The sequence below is a fragment of the Lutjanus erythropterus genome, chromosome 16, assembly GCF_056507025.1.
Source record: "Lutjanus erythropterus isolate fLutEry1 chromosome 16, fLutEry1.hap2, whole genome shotgun sequence".
NCBI classification, from domain to species: domain Eukaryota; kingdom Metazoa; phylum Chordata; class Actinopteri; order Lutjaniformes; family Lutjanidae; genus Lutjanus; species Lutjanus erythropterus.
The window spans coordinates 28,241,549-28,261,236 of NC_139332.1; the positions used below are offsets into that span (position 1 = coordinate 28,241,549).

Sequence of the window (19,688 nt, forward strand, 5' to 3'; positions counted from 1 at the left end):
TTCTGTTTTTATTCATATCTTAAGTTGATCAGTTCCCAAATTTAAGTGTAATCCTCATTTAAAGTGCAATACTGATGTCATGAGATCAGCATATTTTTTTAAAAGTACCTTCATGGGGGATTAATATATGTTTCCCTTGCCTTATAAAACAATAATGGATAGAGCAGCCTGGTAATTTCTGGTGTTGTTTGCTGAGGTTGCAGAGGATTGGCAGTGATGCAAAAAACTTCCTTTTGAAAACAAAGTTACAAAGTGCTTCATAGTAAACACAAATGTCAAATAAAACAAATCATAAAAACAATGAAAACAAGTAAATAAGGTCCCAGACATACCATATAAACAAGAAAGAAAATACCATCAGTCAAGAAAAGCCATTTGATATTGAGTCTTAAAGGGATAGTTCACTCAAAAATGAAAATTCACTCATTATCTGCTCACCCTCACGCCGATTGAGGGTCAGGTTTTATTTTCTAGTCCACAAAACATTGCTGTTTCGCAACATCTGTTTCATTGTTTCCGTCCCGTTACATCAAACGCATTAAGCACGTTTTTAAAACGTAAGGAGTAGAGAGTGCAGATATTTGTGTTAAAATGTTGGGAGCAGAAGTAAAAAGTTGTCAGATAAATTAATACTCAAGTAAAGACCCCTTTTACTTAATTACTTTCCACCTCTGCTGTAACTTAACGTGTAATAAGCGGGTGTTCTCTAGCACCACATGGTGGACACAGGAAGTGACACCAAACTCCTTCCTGCAGGGTCCAAAACATGACAATTCAGAGTTGTGCTGGCGTCCAGTAACCAGCACACCCTGATGCACGTGGGTTGCCAGTTCATGCTTGCAGCTTTAAGTTTATTTAAACACAAAAGATCAATCAATTAATTGGGAAAATAGTCCTATAGAAAACATGGCTCCCTCCACCCCAACAGGAATGCATGGGTCATAGTAATGGTAATGGTGATACTTTTACTTGCAACATTTTCAGGGCAGGGCTTTTTTACAGTGCTGTATTAGTACTTTCTAAGCTTTTTATAGTTTCTCTACTTCCTCTTCACTTCCATCGCAGTCTTGATTTAGATTCCATGATGCTGTTACCTTTTCTTGACCCTGTTTTACTCTCTGACAGGAAATGAACAAATCTTTTGGGTGTGATTTCAGCAGCAGATTCAGACTGCAGTGTTGTGGGTGATTAAATGTATACCAGCAGGGTGGGCTGACCTCAGCAGGCTCCTCCTCCTCTTCCTCCTTGTCTCAGGTGAGAGGCGGGACACCGAGTAGGTTTATAAACAGTCTCTGCTTGGACTGTCTGTCCACAGGGCAGACAGAGTGTCTCTACACCTTTATGAACACCTGAGACAGTTAACAATTAAACGGGGTTTCTAACAGGTGAGTTCATATTTTAAAATGCAAATCTTTGACTGTAGCAGATTTTAATACATTTTATATTTCATCACCAGTCTTTATATAGTTTTAATTACAACTTAATAATAATCATGTAAAGGGGGGTTACTTTAAAAATGTATTCCGTTACAGTTACCTGTTAAAAAAATGTAGTCAATCCAAGTATCACGACATTAAAGTAAAGTAACCTGCGTTACTTTTGGATTACCTAAATACGAAACTACGAACTATGTTTTTACGTTAATTGTTAAGTTTATTAATTGTTTGTCCCGCGTTGTTGGCCGCAAATCTTACGTTTGAATTAATAGCGGTTATTATGCGCGTTTAAATGTTCCTGCCATTCACACTTCACACTCAAACTTAAAATAAATTGACATCAACTTATTTTCAGGTTTGTGTTTTTTCAAACTCACATCCTGGTCACCTGCATGACCACCTGCTGTCCCAAAACATTTTTTTTCAGTAGTAGTAGGCAGTAGTATTGACAGATTATATCTACTTAACTGGATTTATGTGTAGTTGTAACGTTAGTGATTAATCCTACCTGTAAGATTAAATGTTTGTTTAGATTGATGTGATGTTCTTCTTTTCTGATTTGAAGACAAAATAACGGTGAAGTTTCCACCCAGTGAATCATTTTTTTCAGTCGATGGAGGTCAAAGTATTGTAATGTGATGTCATGGTAGTAAATCATTCTTTATTTAAAAAAAAACATTTTAAAATGGTTAACCTGCTAAATAATTCCCATTTTTACTAAATATAACTGTAATCTGATTTTTTTTGGTGTCACTGTAAACGAGTACAGTTCAGTTCAAGTTCAAGTTTTTTTGTATCCTGATTATTTATCCTGTTACATGTACTCTGTTACTACCCAAGCCTGTGGGAAGACTAAATGCTGCATAGCATTCATAGTTTTTGCATTACTTTGAATGGTCAGGGTACTTTTTATTTATTAGTTATTAATTGATTTACAGCATGTTTTACTCTACAGCAGGCAGCAAACCTAACACCAACATACTGTTTAACAAAGCAGACACAGCACAGTCACGAATCAATGACTCTTGAACAGAAAAAAATGAGTTTCCTTGTGTAAAAAACAAAATAAAACAAAACACGGAACTTATGCGTGAGAGCTACGAGGAGATGAGGAAGGTGATAGGCAGTGATGCGGATGAGATTCACAATCAGTTCTTGTTTCAGCTCATGTACATGTTTAGTCTCTGTTTCCTCAAGGGAGCACAGATCATTTCAAACATTATTAAATTACTACTCTGCCAAACCTAAAAAAAAATTGGAGCAAGATTTATATTTAACAGATATATTCTGTAATCAGGGTCAGGTGGATTACTTTAAAAATGTTCTGATACAGGTACTAATGACCTGTTGTAGTCAGTAACGCAATCAAAGTACTACAGTATTTAACTAATGTAACTTGATTACTTTTGGATTACTTCAAAACGATTAATTAATCCTGTCACAATCTTGTCACTTGAAAAATATTAGTCTGTCGATTATTTTCTCCATCAATCGATCGGGTGTTTGGTCCATAAAATGTCAAGAAAAAGATGAAAAAAGTCCAAGCTAACATCCTCAAATGTCTTGTTTTGTCCACAGCTCAAAAAATATTCAGTTTACTTTCAGGGAGGCGTAAAGAAACCAGAAAATATTCACATTTAAGAAGCTGAAATCAGAGAAATTTTACTTTTCAGAAGTGACTCCAAACAATTGATCAATTCTCAAAATAGAAGCAAATTAATATAATAGTCGATAAATAATAAATTAATCATTGCAGCTCCAAATGTTTTATGCTCATTGTAGGTTTAAAATAACATTAAGTCTTAAGTCTTTTGAGACTTTGTCTTCAGTTTTTAAGGACTGAAAGGAAATTTTAAAGTTGTTTTAAATGCTATAAAACGTGGAGCTACTTCTATATTGCTAATATATATATTGCATAAAAACACCAAACTTAATAATATCATATTAAAAATGTACAAATCATTCTTAGTAACTAACCACTAACAAATCAGAAGAGATGTTCCTGAGATTCAGTATCTCTCTGACAATTCACTGCATGGATAAATATTGTTAATTGTTTTGAAATTTCATTTTCTTAACACAATTATGGGTGTATTTAAAAAAAACAAAAAACAGAGAATCATTACAAATTTAAACTTTTGTATGAACTAGCCCTACTTCCTGTGTCCATGTCTTAATGTCCCTTAAAGCACTTTGCTGTAATTATCTTACATTTATTTGACCAATTCTGCCTCATGTGGACTCTTTAAAACCTTTACATACAATTCTCTAAAATAGCACCACTGTAGTTAAATGTTTTACTGATTTCCATCAGCTACTGTATCCTGTCATTGAGCATCACCGACAGCAGACTGCAGGTGAGGGAGCAGAGGAGTCTGGGAAATCTGGATGGCGTCCCCGTTGAAGGCGGCGGTTCTCCTCCTCGCTCTGTGGTGCTGCTGCAGTAAGTAGACAGTCAAAAAAAAAACTTGCTCCAATAGATTTCTGTAGACCTAAATGTAAGTTTGCGGCTTTTATTTGTGGAAAAATTCCCAACGAGTCGCGGTTTGTTTGTCAGTGCTCAGGGGTAAGATGGATCTTTTATTGTTGATTTTGTATTTCAGGTGCTCAACGTGTTGATTATGTGTCTCCACGGCGAGGAAGCTTCAATGGAGCAACACGACTCACCATTTTAGGACAAGGTGAGATATATATATATTGGTTAAAATGGTCAAAAATGTGACTTGATTCCATTTTTTTGTAAATGTAATGTAATACAGTTTTTAAAACTTTTTTTTACATGTTGTCTTGTTCATCCAGAAAAGTGTTTTTAATGTTTGGCGTATTTTTTCCCAGGTTTTGCCCAGGAGGGACAGTTCCAGCTGAATCCAAAAGACGACAAATTTGGCAACCGTGTGACCCTGGTGTCAGACACACTGTCAGTCCCCTGTGATGTGGAGAGAGACTCAACACACGGCAAACAGATTATGTGTTACACCAGGTAGTCTGCGGCCCGAAAAAGTACGGAAGTCACTTCATGCATGTGTATGTATCTGTCTAAAATGATTAATTTAATAATTTTGTCCATCATAGGCCCATGCCGAAAGGTCAGTATGTGGTCCGTGTCAGCGTGGACGGTGTTCCTTTTCCTGACAAAAGTATATGCAACGGCAACTACAAAGCACACCATTGCAGCTTCTTTGTAAGTGTGCAGTGAATGCAACACAGACACCTTAATTTATAAATCAACTGAGTGAAGTTTGGATTGATTTCTAACAGTGTTTTTCTTATTTAGACTATCTGGTACCGCACACCTTCAATCACCTCTATGAGTCCAGTCACTGGTCCCCCAGGTACGGCTCTTTACCTCTAGAGCGTGCAGTTAGCTTACAGAGTCCAGTCTAAACTTTATATTAAACCCACTTCAACATCACTGCAGGCACCTTGGTGACAATTCGGGGACTCATCTTCACCGATGTGTACGGAAGCAACACTGCCAGGAGCTCCAATGGCATCAACTCCAGGTTTCTAAGGTAAGAAAACAAAATAAAACTGTGATAACATTCAAAATATTCATATTACTGCAAAGAATTTTGTCCTGCCCCCTTTTTAAATGATGGGCATTTCGGATCCTGTCAATATCTCATAAAAGAAGGCAGACTGACCAAATAATAAAGGCTTTTAGCAGCTAGTTTGACATAAAAGTAAGCTACTTAAAAATGTTAATTTGCACTGAAAATGGGTAAAATGAACAACCCACTGAAATCTGACTGAAGGTTACAGAAGAACTTTTGCTTTGCTTGCTCATTTGCTACTAACTTAAGATAAGATAATAAATTATTGGTCCCACAACTGGGAAATTTGCAGTGTTACAGCAGTAAAGTGGGTGGCAAAATTTATAAAAGCATCTTTTACTGTAAAAGTAAAGACTCATGTATATAAGTTAATAAATATGAGTTTGTTAATTGCAGATCCTACATGGGAGGGATGCCGTGTGAGCTGCTCAAACCGGAGTCAGATGAACTGTAAGTGCTTTGTCAGAATGTAGATCGCACTTGGAAATGAAATCACAGTAACAACCCAGCAAAATGCAATATAGTCAATAATACTACTGGAAATTATGTGGTGTTGAACAATATTTAAGTTACATATGTTATAAAGGTTTTCAAATATTTCTACAGATATAACCTACGACTGGACCACGACAGTTCATGGTGGGGATACATGAGCTGCAGAATGACGGGGACGTATGTTGGTAAGCTGGTTTTGATTACAAGATCCTCTTCATATATACTTAAATGTATCAGCAGTACAAACCGTGCTTGAATAACTTTTTTTTTCCAACAGGGCATCACAACTTGACTTACATTCTTGATGGCGAATTTGGAAGGTAAAGCATTGTGAAAATATTTGGCTGCATGCTAACTGCAATTCTGCATTTTTTTACACCTGAGCTTCACTATATGTCTTTATGGTTTCAGTCAATCTTTGAAAGTGGAAATAGATAAACTGAAAAATGGGGTTATTGACCTATTGATTGTCAGTTTATTATGCAGCACAGAGGAGCACCAGAGTAGCTAATGTACTGGTGTGGACAGGATCAGCAGCAAAAACATATTCCAGCTACATAAAAAAGACTCACTTAAAAAAAATCTGTATAAGTTTAAGTGTACACTATATTTAGAATATTTATACAACTTTACCTTGCTGTCAGACAGCCTCTCAGGGGGGAAACTGCCAAATATAAGCCAAATATCACTCTCTCCAAAGCCACCAAACTCCTTTGGCAAAAATAGTAATTTTACCTCATAGAATATGTGAGTTGCTGGACTACCGCTGCCTCAGCCAGTAGGTTTGTTTATCTTATTGTGTGACTGTACGATAGTTTGGATTCACAAAAGTCACACAGCGACACAAAAAAACTAACTGATTGAGGCAGTGGTAGATCAGCAACTTCTGTATTCTGTGAGGTAAAATTTCTATTTTTGCCAATGGAGTCCGGTTATTTTGGAGCAAGCAATATTTGCCATATATACTACTGTGAAAATATTCTAAATAAAGTGATATTGATTTTTTAATGCGGCTAAAATTTGACATTTGTTTCACTTAACAACAACGTGTTTGTATGAACAACTGTAATATACTAATTAATATCTTTAAAATCTTTAGGAGTTTGTCAGAAAAGAAACTGTTCAGGGTTTCATCTTTGGGAAAGCTCTCCATGTTTCAGACCTTTGCAGGTACGAAAGACATTTGTTCATAATATATGTGGCAGTTTTTATAAGTGCGTTGTGTGTAGTTTTTACTCTTATTATAATGAAATATTTGTTATGTCTGTCCATCAGAGGTGACAGGAGTCTCCCCATCAAAAGGTAGCATCATGGGTGGAACCCTGTTGACCGTCCACGGCCGCTTCTTTGACCAAACCGACCGCCCAGCTCGCGTTCTCGTGGGAGGTAATCGCTTGGAAACTTACCACAAACTCTACGGCCATAGCTGGTTTTCCAGTACCATGACAACTTTGCAATTACACGTACCGATATTGTTTCCACACAGTACAAAGCGTTCAGCACGAGTAGTCGAATGTCTCCAGAAACAAAATTCTGCACATTGTTGGGGCTTCGTAGTCATGCAATGGTGATAATCCTTTTCAGCCCCACAGAATGTGTGCATACTTTAAGACACATCAAACAAAAGAAAACGATAGAGTTGTCGCACGGCAGAGGAAAGAATCTCCCGAAAGCTTTGAGACATAACAGACCATGACAAAAGACGTAACGCGCTGTCTTTCTGATTGTCTTTCATAAAACTTCATGAGTCATTCTACTAGTTGTAGACTTAAGTTACAGTACAGGTTTGACAGCAAAGGAAGTCACTTTTTCTTGAATGTTTGACACAATCATAAAATTTAGCATGTACGCTTGAATAATTTAAATTAAATAAGTATTCTTCCATGTTTTCACATTAAAAAGTTGATTATGATTAAATCAGATACAGAATGAAGAGACAATAAAATGAATATATTACTGATAGATCATGTTTAACTGAATCTGACCAGACAAATCAAAGTACCATAATACAACTTAGATAGTCCACCTTGCCTATAATTCTATCCTTTAAAGTTAGAAAACTTAAAAAAATTAAGTTAATCTACAATTGCAGATTGTGATCCTGATCTTCTCTACAAAAGAATATTTGTTATATATTATATATTATTTTTAAGGGATTTTCTGACATTTTCATAGCGTATACAACATGCCAGATTGCAAAACTTGAACCACTGTAAAAGTATTGAATAAATTCATGGAAGTGAAAGTAAATTTTAATATTTTAACATTTTCAATTAAAACTATTTCATTTTTCAGGCACTAAAAAAAAGACAAATCAGATTCGCAGCTAACTGTGACCAATTTTAGATTTTTTTTTTTTTATTTATAAAACTAAAAGATTCAAGTTTATCTAAAGGAGAAAAGTAAAGTATCTTATTTTTGTTTTTATATTATTAAAAAATCATCAAGCCCTGGTCCCCTGTGTGAAAGTCCTGTGTCCACTTCAACCTCCATCATATGTGGTCTTTCTTACTCTTTATACTGTGTTTATCCTTTTTACTTTGAAAGTCATGCTGACTGTCAAGAAAAATATTAACAATTCATGTCCATTTATATGAATATAGAGTTTCTGAAAAACATTCAGAATTCAGGCCCACAGAGTTTCTGTGAGCAGATAACAGAGTAAATTTTCCACTTTGTTGATAACTTTCAGTAAAGCCTCTGCTCTTGTATTTATGTGTCAGTGGAAAGTTTGATGGGAGCTACTGTGAGACACATTTTCAATCACTGTCACTTGTTTCCTTCAGGCCTGCCTTGTGAAATCCAGAGCGTGTCCGATGACAGAATTACCTGCAGAACTGCCAAGCACGAGATGAACCACAACAGGACAATCTACCCAGGTGAGAACATGCCTCCTCCTCCTCTTCTTCTTTGGTCCTTTTGTCTTTTGCTGTCATGCAACCAGCGCTTGTCTTGATCCATCCTGTGTACTTTATTTTGTGCTGCTGTACAGTGTCATTATCTGAACAACACATTCATATCAGCAGACATGTTGATCACTGGAAGAATTTAAAGCATGTCTATCAAACAAAACGGGTGTACCATCACTTGTCACAGTTCATCGAGCCTCAGGGACTTTGATGTGCTGCGTAGTGTGACAAGATAATCTGTCATCTGATTTTGGCAAAAGCACATATTTTTCATCATACATCATACAAAAGACCTCTCGTACAGCTGACGTCAACAGCACAGGCACCGGTTTTTAATTTCTACAACCTTTTGTATTAGCTCTTTTTGTGCTTGTAATGAAAGAATAAGAACAAACTGTAAATGGACGGCATTTGTATAGCACCTTTTTAGTATGGCGTCATGCCGACCTGCTCATCAGGGGCCGTTTTAAAGAAACTTCTTAATTTGCTGGTCCTATTTTAACTGTTCAGTAAACATGGCAATTAGAGTTCAGACCTGATTTAGGAAACAGTCACCAAGTCAGTGTTTCTAACAGGAAGGAAAAGTGTATTAACTTTAAAAAAATTTAATTCCTAACGTTGGGATAACTATTAAACTGTGTGGTAGCGAGCTAGTGTCTGTGAACAGTAGCTAACATAGTGTTAGCTAACAGTAGGAAACAGTAATGTAAGTTACCAGAAGCTAACGGTAGTGTTCGCTAACACTAGCTAACAGCATTGTATTTTAACAGTAGCTAACAGTAGTGTTTGCTAACAGCATTGTCAGCCAACTTGTTTCTGTATGGCTGTTTTTTTTATTGCTTTTACACAAGATGCAAAATACTGTAGAAGAAGACTGTAACAGATTTAAAATTTCATAAGTGATGTTGGATTGCATTTAGCATTTCCTATTTTAGAATCTTCTTATCTTAACTCAAGGCTTAACTTGTAGATCCTTTCTTAACTGTTTGGCAACCATAGTATTAAGGGTTAGGACCTGATTTAAAAAAATACCCATGACAGATCATCAGTTTCTGCGTCAATATCCTCTGTTCTATCCTCACTTAAAATATGAAAAGTATCGCATCCAAACTTCCCCAAATCTTGAATTAACACCACTAACTTTAGGATAAAAAAAATCCTACTGTAAACTCTTCTTATCTTAACTCAAAACTTAACTTGCTGATCTTATCTTTACTGTTTGGTAACCATGGTAATTGGGACCTGATTAAATACTCTACCATAACGGATAATTTTTGTATGTTTTTCAATGTTTATTTTAGTATGTTAATGATTTAAAAAAAACAATGATTGCAAAGTTGTTAAACTCAGTGAAAAAGTAAAAGTTGATAAGCGATGTTGGTTATGTTGAGTATTTTTGATTTCCTCATCTGAGGTAAGGTAGGATGAAATAAGATAAGATAGGATTCCTAGTACAAGTACCAGTGGGGATATTTAATTGCAGATGTGCTACTGAACATTCCACTGCATCTTGCTGTTTTATGCGTTGGCATTACGAATGACTGTAATACCTGGCTTTGACGTTACCACTTTATTGCTGCCACAATACATGATACTAACACCTGAAAGTGTGGCGACAAGAAGTCGCATTGTCCAATATATTTGATTTATGTATCATGCAAAAGAATGGATACAGGACACTGCAAACATTGTTCTCTTACTAGACAGTTTGGCTCCAGCTGAAAATAATTTCAATAAAATTTGAATTTGTTTTGTGTGTTAAATGTGTGCATACCATGTGATACTGTATTACACTTTGCCACCCATATGATGAGTAATAGCCAAATTTCTTTTTAGAGATGCAACTAAGGATCATTTTAATTTTCGATTTTCTCTGCTGATTACTTTATGGTTTGATCAATTAACAAATTTGCCTGTAAAATAGTGAAAAATGTTTACTACGATTTCAGAGAATCTATTTTTAAATGTTTTTTTTATATATATGTAAAAGAAAATCTGCACATTTTCACATTTGAGCAGCTAGAACTAGTGAAAGCTTAGAATTTATACTTGAAAAGTGATCACAAAGCTTGATTTAGTAAAATTTTCTGCTGGTCAACTCAGTGATTAATCGACTAATGTAATGTTGATATACCACCGTTTATTTTAATTTTAAACTCAGGTGGAAGAGGCTTGAAGATGGAGGTGTGGAACAACACAAGACCCTCATCGCTGCCTGACATTCTGAGCTACAACGAGAACACAACTGGACACTGGATGCAGTGGCTCGACTCGATGCCCCACCGCTTTTCTGATGAACTGGGTCGTTTCAGCTCAATTTCCAGAGGCTTCTTTGTCCCTCCGACCACCGGGAACCACACGTTTTACCTCAACTGCGATGACCGATGTGAGCTCTACTTCAGCAACTCCAGCCGCCCAGAAGATAAGGTATGAACAGTTAGGTTTTGTTATCATCTGTGAGTGCACAAAATAAATAAACAAAATATATTTCCTGCTTTTAACATGTTTTTTTCTTTTTTTGTAACCTCCACTTCAGGTTAAAATTGCCTATCAGCCACGTTATACCAATACTTACTTTACATATGAATCACAAAAGTCTGAAGTACTGGCTCTTGATGAAGGAAAAGCGTAAGTACAGGACTATGGCACTAATTAGGTCTTTAAAACTACAAATCATTTGTTCATAGTACACCGTTTTCATCGTTGCTTGAAAATAATTTAAAGACTGTTTCTTATGTAGCTACTACCTGGAAATTCTGCATCAAGACTATGGCGGCCCAGGTTCTCTCAACCTGGCCTTGTTCAGACCGGAGAGTTCCTTCACAAAAGACCAGACGGACGATGCTGTCAACGAGATCCAGAATATCGTGGCTGAATATGACGTGTCCGATGAGGAACAGGTATGTGGTTGCTAACGTGTTGCTGCTTAGTGAAATCTTGCCATCGTCTCACACAACATACATGATCAACACGAATCTCGCTGCCCTTTGTAACATTATCTTACCTGAAGACTCGCTGTTGTGTGACTACATCCGGGTACAAAAACATGCAGGCATTGTACCTTCAGTGGCTAACGTTAGCTTTTGGAGGGAGAAAATCATGATGTCTTCCGGGTGTGTAGTCCGTCTAATTAGGTATCTAACAGTCTGATACTTCAACAGTTTTATAACAAACTGCGACTGTATTGACTTGAAAACTTTAACCTGATCATATGTGTGATTTGTGGGACAATTCAAACAGGATCAAGAAATAATTTGTCTCTCACCGCTGACAACAGTTAGGTCCCAGTTAGGCACTCTGTAGAGCCAGATCATATTCAATTTTAGGAAACCTATACAGCTTCCCCAAATGGAAAAAAATTCTGAACCTTACCTTGTTCATTCTGATTGTTATCTAGGAGTTAACCTTTGAATCCTGGCCCAGCAATGCCGCTGTAGTCAAAGAGGTCCAGAAGGTCACCGTCAGCAGCAGCTGTGCCAGCCATCTTTGTGGGAGCACCTTCTTCAGCCTGGGCTATGGACACGCAAAGACTGGTAATGTACTACGCAAATTTATTTTGCACATCAATTACCTTAAGGTATTCAGATTATTTAAAATGGGGTTGTATGAGGTACTAATCCATAACCAGTGTATTACCTACAGGAGTACCGTTCTAAGACGCTAGGCAATGTACTGCTATGAACAGAATCAACAGCAAAAATAAATATTAGTATATGTATGCACTATATTTAGAATATTCACAGCATTTAACTGCATTACATAAGCCAAATATTTTTCTCTTCAAACCAACCAAACTGAAATGGCAAAGTCAGTAGTTTTACCTCACAAAACACAAGTTACTGGTCTTGATCGGTTAGTTTGTTTGTGTTATTGTGCAGCCAGTCACGAAATCTGCCTTCTTCTTCTTTAGGACCGATCCCAGTCAGCGCCTCAGCAGCTGTGGTGGCAGCAGCCTTGAACAGCCTTTGGTCCATCAAACCCGACTCGGTCCAGGTCACCAAACAAGACGACAGCCAGGGATCTCACTACACAGTCACATTCAATTCCGACAGAGGTATGAGAGAGACAGAAAAGTAGCCAATCAGGGAAAAGTTATATACTTACAGGTGTATCTGATTGTAGTTATGTTTTTAGTGCAATGAATTAATTGATCGTCTGTCTTTTTTTTAACTACTACCAGGGGATTTCAAACCTCTTCACTACGAGGTCGTCGGCTCCAACACCAACATCACTGTGGCTGAGGTTACAAAGGGGAGAAGCAACATGAAGACCTTCACTCTGCTCTGGATGGGCGTCCCTACAAAACCCATCGCCTTCAACGCAACTGAGTCTGAGGTCTGTTGTGTAAAAATGCTGAAACCTGAAGTCTCGCTGTCTTTCGTTTGTGCTCAGACACAGTGTGTACAATCTGCGATTCAGAGTTTGATTAAAAGTCTTCATAATAGTAGTTACTACTTAGTTAATTAGTGGTAGAATTGCTACTAACATCCAGCTTGTGTTATTTTGTGAACAGGTGCAGTCGGCTCTGGAGGACTTGATGAAAGCCGATTGTCCCGGTGAGATCCTGAAAACTGAAGGGACTGAGGTGGCGTACTTCAAGGACTTTGAAGACGGCAACTCACAGGTCAGTGGAATTAGCTCAGAGACCTTTAATCTTTAGACAGGAGTGTCTAATTTTGGATTCTCACGGTTTTCTGATTTCTCGGACTCACCAGTTCAACAATAATGAAGGGACTCCAATGAACAACTCTGGTTTCTGCGGCCGGTGGTCGCTGAAGAACGCTGAGGTTCTTTTCAAGGAGAGTTACGCCAAAGAATCCGGTGGGAACTACGGAGCGGTTTCACTGGACAAGCATCCCACGGTAAAGCAGTTTCTTTATCTATTGTTAATATTAGTATTTTTTGCAGTAAGATGATCTGCTGCTCTGTTTCATATGAAAAGTGTTGTGGTCTTGATTTGTGTGTGTTTGTGTGTTACCTGCTCTCACAGAGACATGACATCTCTTTGGGTCAGACTCGTGTCTCTGTCAGATACGTTTTGCATAAATTATTTGCAGCAATGTTTCTCCTCTCTCTTATGAAACCCATTATGAAAGTTTGGTGGTGCGACGCGGTACAATGTCGCTTCTGTCGCTGTTTTTAACATGGTCTGTTTTGAATGAATAAATGAAGGGGAGACACGGGAGAGGGAGGAGGGAGTGCTTGTTTTGTGTGAACTGTGCTACATTTATTTGTTTTTGATTCACGTTCAGCTCACATGTTGAGCTGTGACTTACTCTTCATTTTTCATCATAAAATATTTATGATATATAAATATTTTCTGATCATTTCTTTGTAGCTTTGCTTTGCATACAAGGGAATGTTGAAGGATGAAGTTGGAGTGAAGTTCACTTATAGCGACAGTCAAGGCCAAAGCAAGACGCAGACCGCAAAGATCAACACTGTCTTCACCAAGGGAAACAAGTCAGTGAAAACCATGATGTCATTTCAAAACGTCTGATTTATGCAAACTTCTCAGCAGAATTGCAGCATGTAAATGTGATTATTTCTTGACAGATGGAGCTACACATGCATGGACCTGCAGACTTCCCTGCAGACACAGTACATCGGAAGCAAATACAGTCTGCAGGAGATTTACCTCTACAAAGACGCATCTGGTGCAGATTTCTATGTGGACGTAGTTCACATCGGAAAGAGACCCACCACAAGTGATGTGAATGGTACACAGTTTGATTGATTAATTGTTTTGATATTTTGGGTAGTAGTTAATGTCAAAGCTAGCTGTTGTTCAGAAGTGCACTCAGATTATATTATATTGTTTTTTCTGCAGAATGTGACACTTTATTATAACAATTCAACACTGTGGAGCATGTGAATAACTTTCTATGTCTTAAGTTCAGAGGTAGCAAAAGAACACGCATTCTATATTCAAGTACAAGTACAGATACCAAGAGTAGAAGTACTGACTCAACTGGAAAAAGTACAAGCTCTAAAATGTTCAAAGTATAAAAGTAAAAAGTGGCCCTCTGCGGGATATTTCTCCTGGCTACCAGGATTGTGTTACATCGTTATTATCTTGTTACATTTGCATTGTCATTTTTATCTTGTTACATCTTATTATATTGTTTCTGTCCTGTTGTCTTTTAAGTAAAAAGTTGTCAGAGAGAGATATACTCAAGTAAACTACAGATACCTTAAAAAATCTGCTTACTTCTTACTTACTTCCCATCTCTTTGATAATGATGTGTGACAGGAATGAACAGACGTTGCTCACTAATACCGAGACTTACTTGTGCAGCAGTTTATTTTATTCACTGTTTTCTTACAGCTGTTCCCAACAAGAGGAGGCCTCCACCTTTTGAGAGCTTTGGCGGTTCCTTCGAGATGATCGCTGTTAGCAAAGACACATCAAATGCTTCACAGATCAGCTACAAGATCAGAGCCACTCCAGCTGAATGTACCTTTGGGTTCCCACTGCTAGAAGTCGGCTTCCTGCAGGTAACTTACTAAATGAATTTCTGTAACAATGTCATATTTAAGACAACACTGATTGTTATTTTCCAGCTGCTGATTCCTTCATTGGGCTGCAGTGTAACCTGTAGGAACACACAGATGTACCGTCTGCCCAGTTTAGGACCAAGTGACAACCGCCTTTTTCTGGCTTAGGCTAAAAAAGTTCTCACCCCCATTTATTATTAATCACTGACAATCGTTGGGGATAAAGGTCAGCATGGTAGCATCAGAAAACTCACTCTTCACTTTATACCCCTCTCCGGCCCCCCAGTTTGGGAACCCCTGGCTTAAGAAATTACATGAATTATTAGTACTTATTCCTCCTCATTGGTGGTTTAAGCCACTGCATCTCACCTGCATGCAGTTTTTTCAGCCTGACACTGATGAAACAGAGCACCGAACGTTGCCATAGCAAGAGTAACAAGTTAGCAGACCGTCAAGTGAGACGTCCGATTTGGAATGTGCTTTATCTGTTTTGACCCACCTTTTCTCCGAAATCCAAAATATTTCCACCGTTTATTCCAGAGAATAAGAAAGGAATAATTATCCTTATCATCTTTATTTTGGCTGTTGGCCACCATCTACTGGACGCTGGCACTGTGTGAACATTGGAAAGGAGGTGCACTTATACAGAAATGGTGACACAGATGTTCCAGAGGAATTTAAAAAATAAAGGGGTATCTGAAAGATGATAACAGGGATTGACATTTTCAGTTGATGTAGCGATCCAGATCAGTATTAACACAAGCACTAAGAGTTTTAGATGTTAAACTTCTTAATGAAAAAAAAAAAGTTTTGTATTAGTAAATATGAGAAGATAGGGCGTTCATGTTCTGTCTGTTGGAGCAACAATGTGAAGTCTCTAATCTGTCCAGCTTGCGTTTCTTGGGAAATAAAATCCACAAAAACAAGGGCTGGGACCGGAAATCAAACTGTGTTTCTGCTGTGATGAAACTTTGCTTAACTCTGAGCCAACCTTAATGTGGACAGTTCCAGTAACACAAGGAAAAAACACAGCACAAGTGTGTACTGATTTATCTTGATATCAGTTCTTTCAGGGCAAGGAAGGGCAGAGAGGGGCGAGGACTTTCCATAGGGAAACCCAGACGTTACATTTAAAGGACCGATGTTGTTTCAGCAGTGTGACTCATAACAGCAGAGGAAATGATCCTCTGCCCACGGCCATGTGATATAACTTACAGTACAGCACAGAGAGGCTCCACAGTGATCCTGGACTTCTCATGTCACGACACGCTGAACAGTCATCATTTGCCTAACAGATTGCAGTGGAAGCAGTGACTGACTACTGTTTAAGCACTGACACGGAAAAGCGTGACTGCAGGGTGTAATGTCCGTCTGTCACAACCATTATTTCAAGCTGACATTAAGTCATTGTTACCTCATCCTGCACTATTTATAAGGATTTTAAATCTTTTTGTGTCTGCTCTTAAGTTTTTTTTTTTTCTATAGGTGCCACCTTCCTTAACAAATTCAAACTGAAACAGGGTTCAACATTTATATTTTTTGGATATCTATTTACCCAAAGTAATTTTTTGCTTGCCCCCGTTCAACTTGTTTTATTTAACAGTAAAGACTACTGTTAAGTGCCATGTTTAGTTTAGGGCTGCAACATCTTTAATGTTTCAGGAAACAGTGAAAAATCCATCCCAGTTTTTCAAAGTCCAAGATCCAATGCCTTGTTTTGTAAGTCTAAAATCCAAAGATTGTGAGTTTAATATGATAAGAAAAGGAGAAAAGTAGGAAATCTTGTATTTTAGGATCAAAAACAGCAATTTCTGCCATTTTTGTGTGAAAAATAGTGTAACAATTCAATTCTATTTTACTACTCACCTGGTGTGAAAAGTGAGTTCCTAAATATACTTTCCCAACATGACATGGCAAGTGGGCAACCATTATTGTTGAGCCCTGTAAAAAAAAAAAGATTTTAAAAACAGGCTGTTTTATTAATTACGCTGATTTGTTTCATGTTTATTCTTATCAGGACAAGTATAAAGATGAGACCAATGCACATGCTTTACCACAATATACAAATACACAAAAACTAACAAGAAAATACACACAAAACAACTCAAAACTCAAAAATAATAAGACAATAAAATTACCATAATCTCTAGTACCACATGTTGAAGATACTATTTTGTAAGGGCGTTTAAGTGTGTTAGCAAAATGATTGAAGGGTCTTTCTCCCCTTGTATTTAATAGATGTCCAACAGGAGCGAGGACATGGCTGAGTTCAGGGAAGGAGCCGCCACCGTCACCGTCACTCGCCCTCGCAGAGCCACCCCGCCTCTGAACGGCACCTTTGGTTTGGAGATTTACGGAGGCCGAGCTGAAGGTAGCTCAGACGGACGTGTGTAGTATTTGCATTATCTGTCCACAGATAGGATCACCCTAAAGGTTAAACTCTGTATGAAACTCTTTGTTAACCTCAAGTAAACAGACTGTATGAGACATGTGGGCAACTTTCCAATCCATGCAATCACCCCTCCAATCCTCCTTTAAGTAGGGATGGTAATAACTAATCATTAATCAATAAATCATAATCAAAAATGTAACTGTATTAATTGCAGAATTTTGAACTGTTGCTCCCAGTGAAAGAATATCCCATAATTTGACTTTGTTCTTGTCATACTGGTAAAAAAAAAAAAAAAAAAAAAAACACATACAGAGATGTTTGTAGCTCCATACTGGAGCACCTTGGCCTCTGTACATCAGATACCCCGCAGGAAGGTGTCTAACACGACCATGTGTGTTTGTTTTCAGGTCTGTCGGTGAGCATCAGCGCGAAGGACCTGAAGTACGCTCTGGAGGGAATCGCAGGGATGGGTCAGGTCAGCGTTTTGTGGCAGGGAACCTGCAGACGCCCCAAGTGGAGGGTCGAGTGGCTCACCAAGCCTGGAGCACATCCTCTGATCCAGGTCAGTCTCCACTTCTCGTTTTAGCAATATTTTTTAGACTTTTTTTAGTTAATTTTGCTACAATCTACTCTGTTACTGACTGATTATTTTTGTAATGCAACATTTATTGCTTATCACACAACATTCATGAGGTGACATGACATTTATTCTCGTTACAGATTAACAGCTCATCAGTTGTCGGCAATAACGTAGTTTTTTCAGCCCGTGAGAAGGTAAAGGGAGGACTGTTCATACGAGGCCTGCAGGGAGATTTCTTCCGTGTCTGGGAAACCAAACCACAGGTACAACTGTGATTCATACAGCCTCTGGCACATCTGGTTTTGGGTTTCACCATTATCTGTCTGTCACATGTCTGCCACTGATGGTTACTTGGTGTGTTTGCTCCTATAAATCCTGAAGAGCGAGTCCTATTTTAGTCTGTAGTGTTGCATAACGCAGCTTTATTTGTGTATTTCGTTCCTCCAGGCAAGAATTGATTGATACGTTTGCATGCTATTAAATAACTGCTTTGTTTTGAAGTGACTGACAGCTACAGTCTTCTATTACTCTATTGTTATGACTGTTGTAGCATCAACTTCACATCATAGTGATTATTCCAACTCAGTGTTTTACATTGTGAAACTTTTTCCTAAATGTGACAGTTCTGATGTGGAGCTTTGTGATGCTGTTTGCAGGTGGAGGTTCACATCAATGGCATCCCGTCAAAGTGCTCTGGTGACTGTGGGTTTGAATGGTCTGAGGACACGACTCCAGTTGTAACTGGAATCAGCCCATCTCAAGGTGTCCTAATATTACTTGATGTTTCCATGTGATGGTAGTTGGTGAAGGTGTTGAATTTTGTATCTATAACTAAATAACTTGACCTTTTCAGGGTCTAATGGCCTGGGGACTCTTTTGACTGTCACTGGAACTGGCTTTGGCAGCGAAAATGCCACCATCTTTGTGGGAAAGGCCAGGTGCCATGTTGAACAGACCACCGGTAAGTGAAAAACTGCATCTTGTTCTTAAAATGAGTCTGCTGTTTCTTATCTAGCAGGAGAAGTTTAACCAGCTTTTGTCAACTGTTTTCCAGCCACCACTCAGGTGTGCAGACTGGGCCGTGCCAGTGCTGGTACCTACCCCGTGCTGGTCACCTTCCCCTCGCTGGGTAATTCACGCTACCAAGGCGGCAGCATGCTGTACTTCACCTACCAGCTCATTGTTTCCTCTTTCTCCCCACTCTCTGGAAGTGTGGCAGGTAAGACATTAAAAGTCTGTATAACAGCTGCACTGAACTGAGTACACCAATCTGTTTTATTATTTATCACAGTCCATTGATTCGGTGCAAAGGGAACCTTTAAACAAATACAGTTTTCACATATTGTTAATTACAAAGTGTACCTCTCCGGTCATATGTCTTCTTTTATTGTTTTTTTTAGGAGGCACACTGCTGACGGTGAGAGGTTTTGGCTTCAACAGGAACGCCACAGTTACTGTCGGCAGTGAGCAGTGCACAGTGGTTCATGTCAGTGACACCGAGCTGAAATGCAGGACTCCAGCAGTAAGACTGACAAACTACTGTTTTTTTAAAGATGTTTTTTTCTCACAGTATCTAATAACTCAAAGAGCTGTAGAACAGGACACTGGTAGTACTTGTTATACACCTTTATATGTCAATAAGATTGCTGAAACACCAGTTTGCAAAAACTTATTATGCTTGCAGATTAACTTCGGTATGTCACTAATTTTGATATTGAAGTGATTGAGTTAATGACATTTTATGTGGCTGCTTTAAAGTGAGCCGATGTATTAATTTTTGCTGTGGCCACAAGTGGCAATTACAGCCAAATGGTACATATTTAA

At 38.1% G+C, this 19,688-nt stretch overlaps 1 protein-coding gene across 1 annotated transcript in view; it reads left to right on the forward strand.

Annotated features, from left to right (window-relative positions):
- Positions 1 to 1,314: 1,314 nt before the first annotated feature.
- Positions 1,315 to 19,688, forward strand: part of pkhd1l1.1 (PKHD1 like 1, tandem duplicate 1) — a 49,589-nt gene continuing 31,215 nt past the window's right edge. Inside the window, exons 1-31 of the mRNA XM_084738619.1 lie at positions 1,315 to 1,385; positions 3,751 to 3,879; positions 4,040 to 4,117; positions 4,272 to 4,416; positions 4,509 to 4,617; positions 4,711 to 4,768; positions 4,855 to 4,948; positions 5,387 to 5,440; positions 5,597 to 5,670; positions 5,763 to 5,805; positions 6,585 to 6,655; positions 6,761 to 6,871; positions 8,272 to 8,364; positions 10,556 to 10,821; positions 10,931 to 11,022; positions 11,135 to 11,294; positions 11,792 to 11,927; positions 12,305 to 12,448; positions 12,575 to 12,729; positions 12,908 to 13,018; positions 13,110 to 13,256; positions 13,733 to 13,857; positions 13,951 to 14,114; positions 14,723 to 14,892; positions 17,131 to 17,263; positions 17,692 to 17,846; positions 18,005 to 18,127; positions 18,521 to 18,626; positions 18,718 to 18,825; positions 18,919 to 19,083; positions 19,265 to 19,386. Coding sequence (XP_084594745.1) covers positions 3,825 to 3,879; positions 4,040 to 4,117; positions 4,272 to 4,416; positions 4,509 to 4,617; positions 4,711 to 4,768; positions 4,855 to 4,948; positions 5,387 to 5,440; positions 5,597 to 5,670; positions 5,763 to 5,805; positions 6,585 to 6,655; positions 6,761 to 6,871; positions 8,272 to 8,364; positions 10,556 to 10,821; positions 10,931 to 11,022; positions 11,135 to 11,294; positions 11,792 to 11,927; positions 12,305 to 12,448; positions 12,575 to 12,729; positions 12,908 to 13,018; positions 13,110 to 13,256; positions 13,733 to 13,857; positions 13,951 to 14,114; positions 14,723 to 14,892; positions 17,131 to 17,263; positions 17,692 to 17,846; positions 18,005 to 18,127; positions 18,521 to 18,626; positions 18,718 to 18,825; positions 18,919 to 19,083; positions 19,265 to 19,386 — 3,567 coding nt within the window. The 5' untranslated portion in view covers positions 1,315 to 1,385; positions 3,751 to 3,824. The remainder of the gene's footprint in view (positions 1,386 to 3,750; positions 3,880 to 4,039; positions 4,118 to 4,271; positions 4,417 to 4,508; positions 4,618 to 4,710; positions 4,769 to 4,854; positions 4,949 to 5,386; positions 5,441 to 5,596; positions 5,671 to 5,762; positions 5,806 to 6,584; positions 6,656 to 6,760; positions 6,872 to 8,271; positions 8,365 to 10,555; positions 10,822 to 10,930; positions 11,023 to 11,134; positions 11,295 to 11,791; positions 11,928 to 12,304; positions 12,449 to 12,574; positions 12,730 to 12,907; positions 13,019 to 13,109; positions 13,257 to 13,732; positions 13,858 to 13,950; positions 14,115 to 14,722; positions 14,893 to 17,130; positions 17,264 to 17,691; positions 17,847 to 18,004; positions 18,128 to 18,520; positions 18,627 to 18,717; positions 18,826 to 18,918; positions 19,084 to 19,264; positions 19,387 to 19,688) is intronic.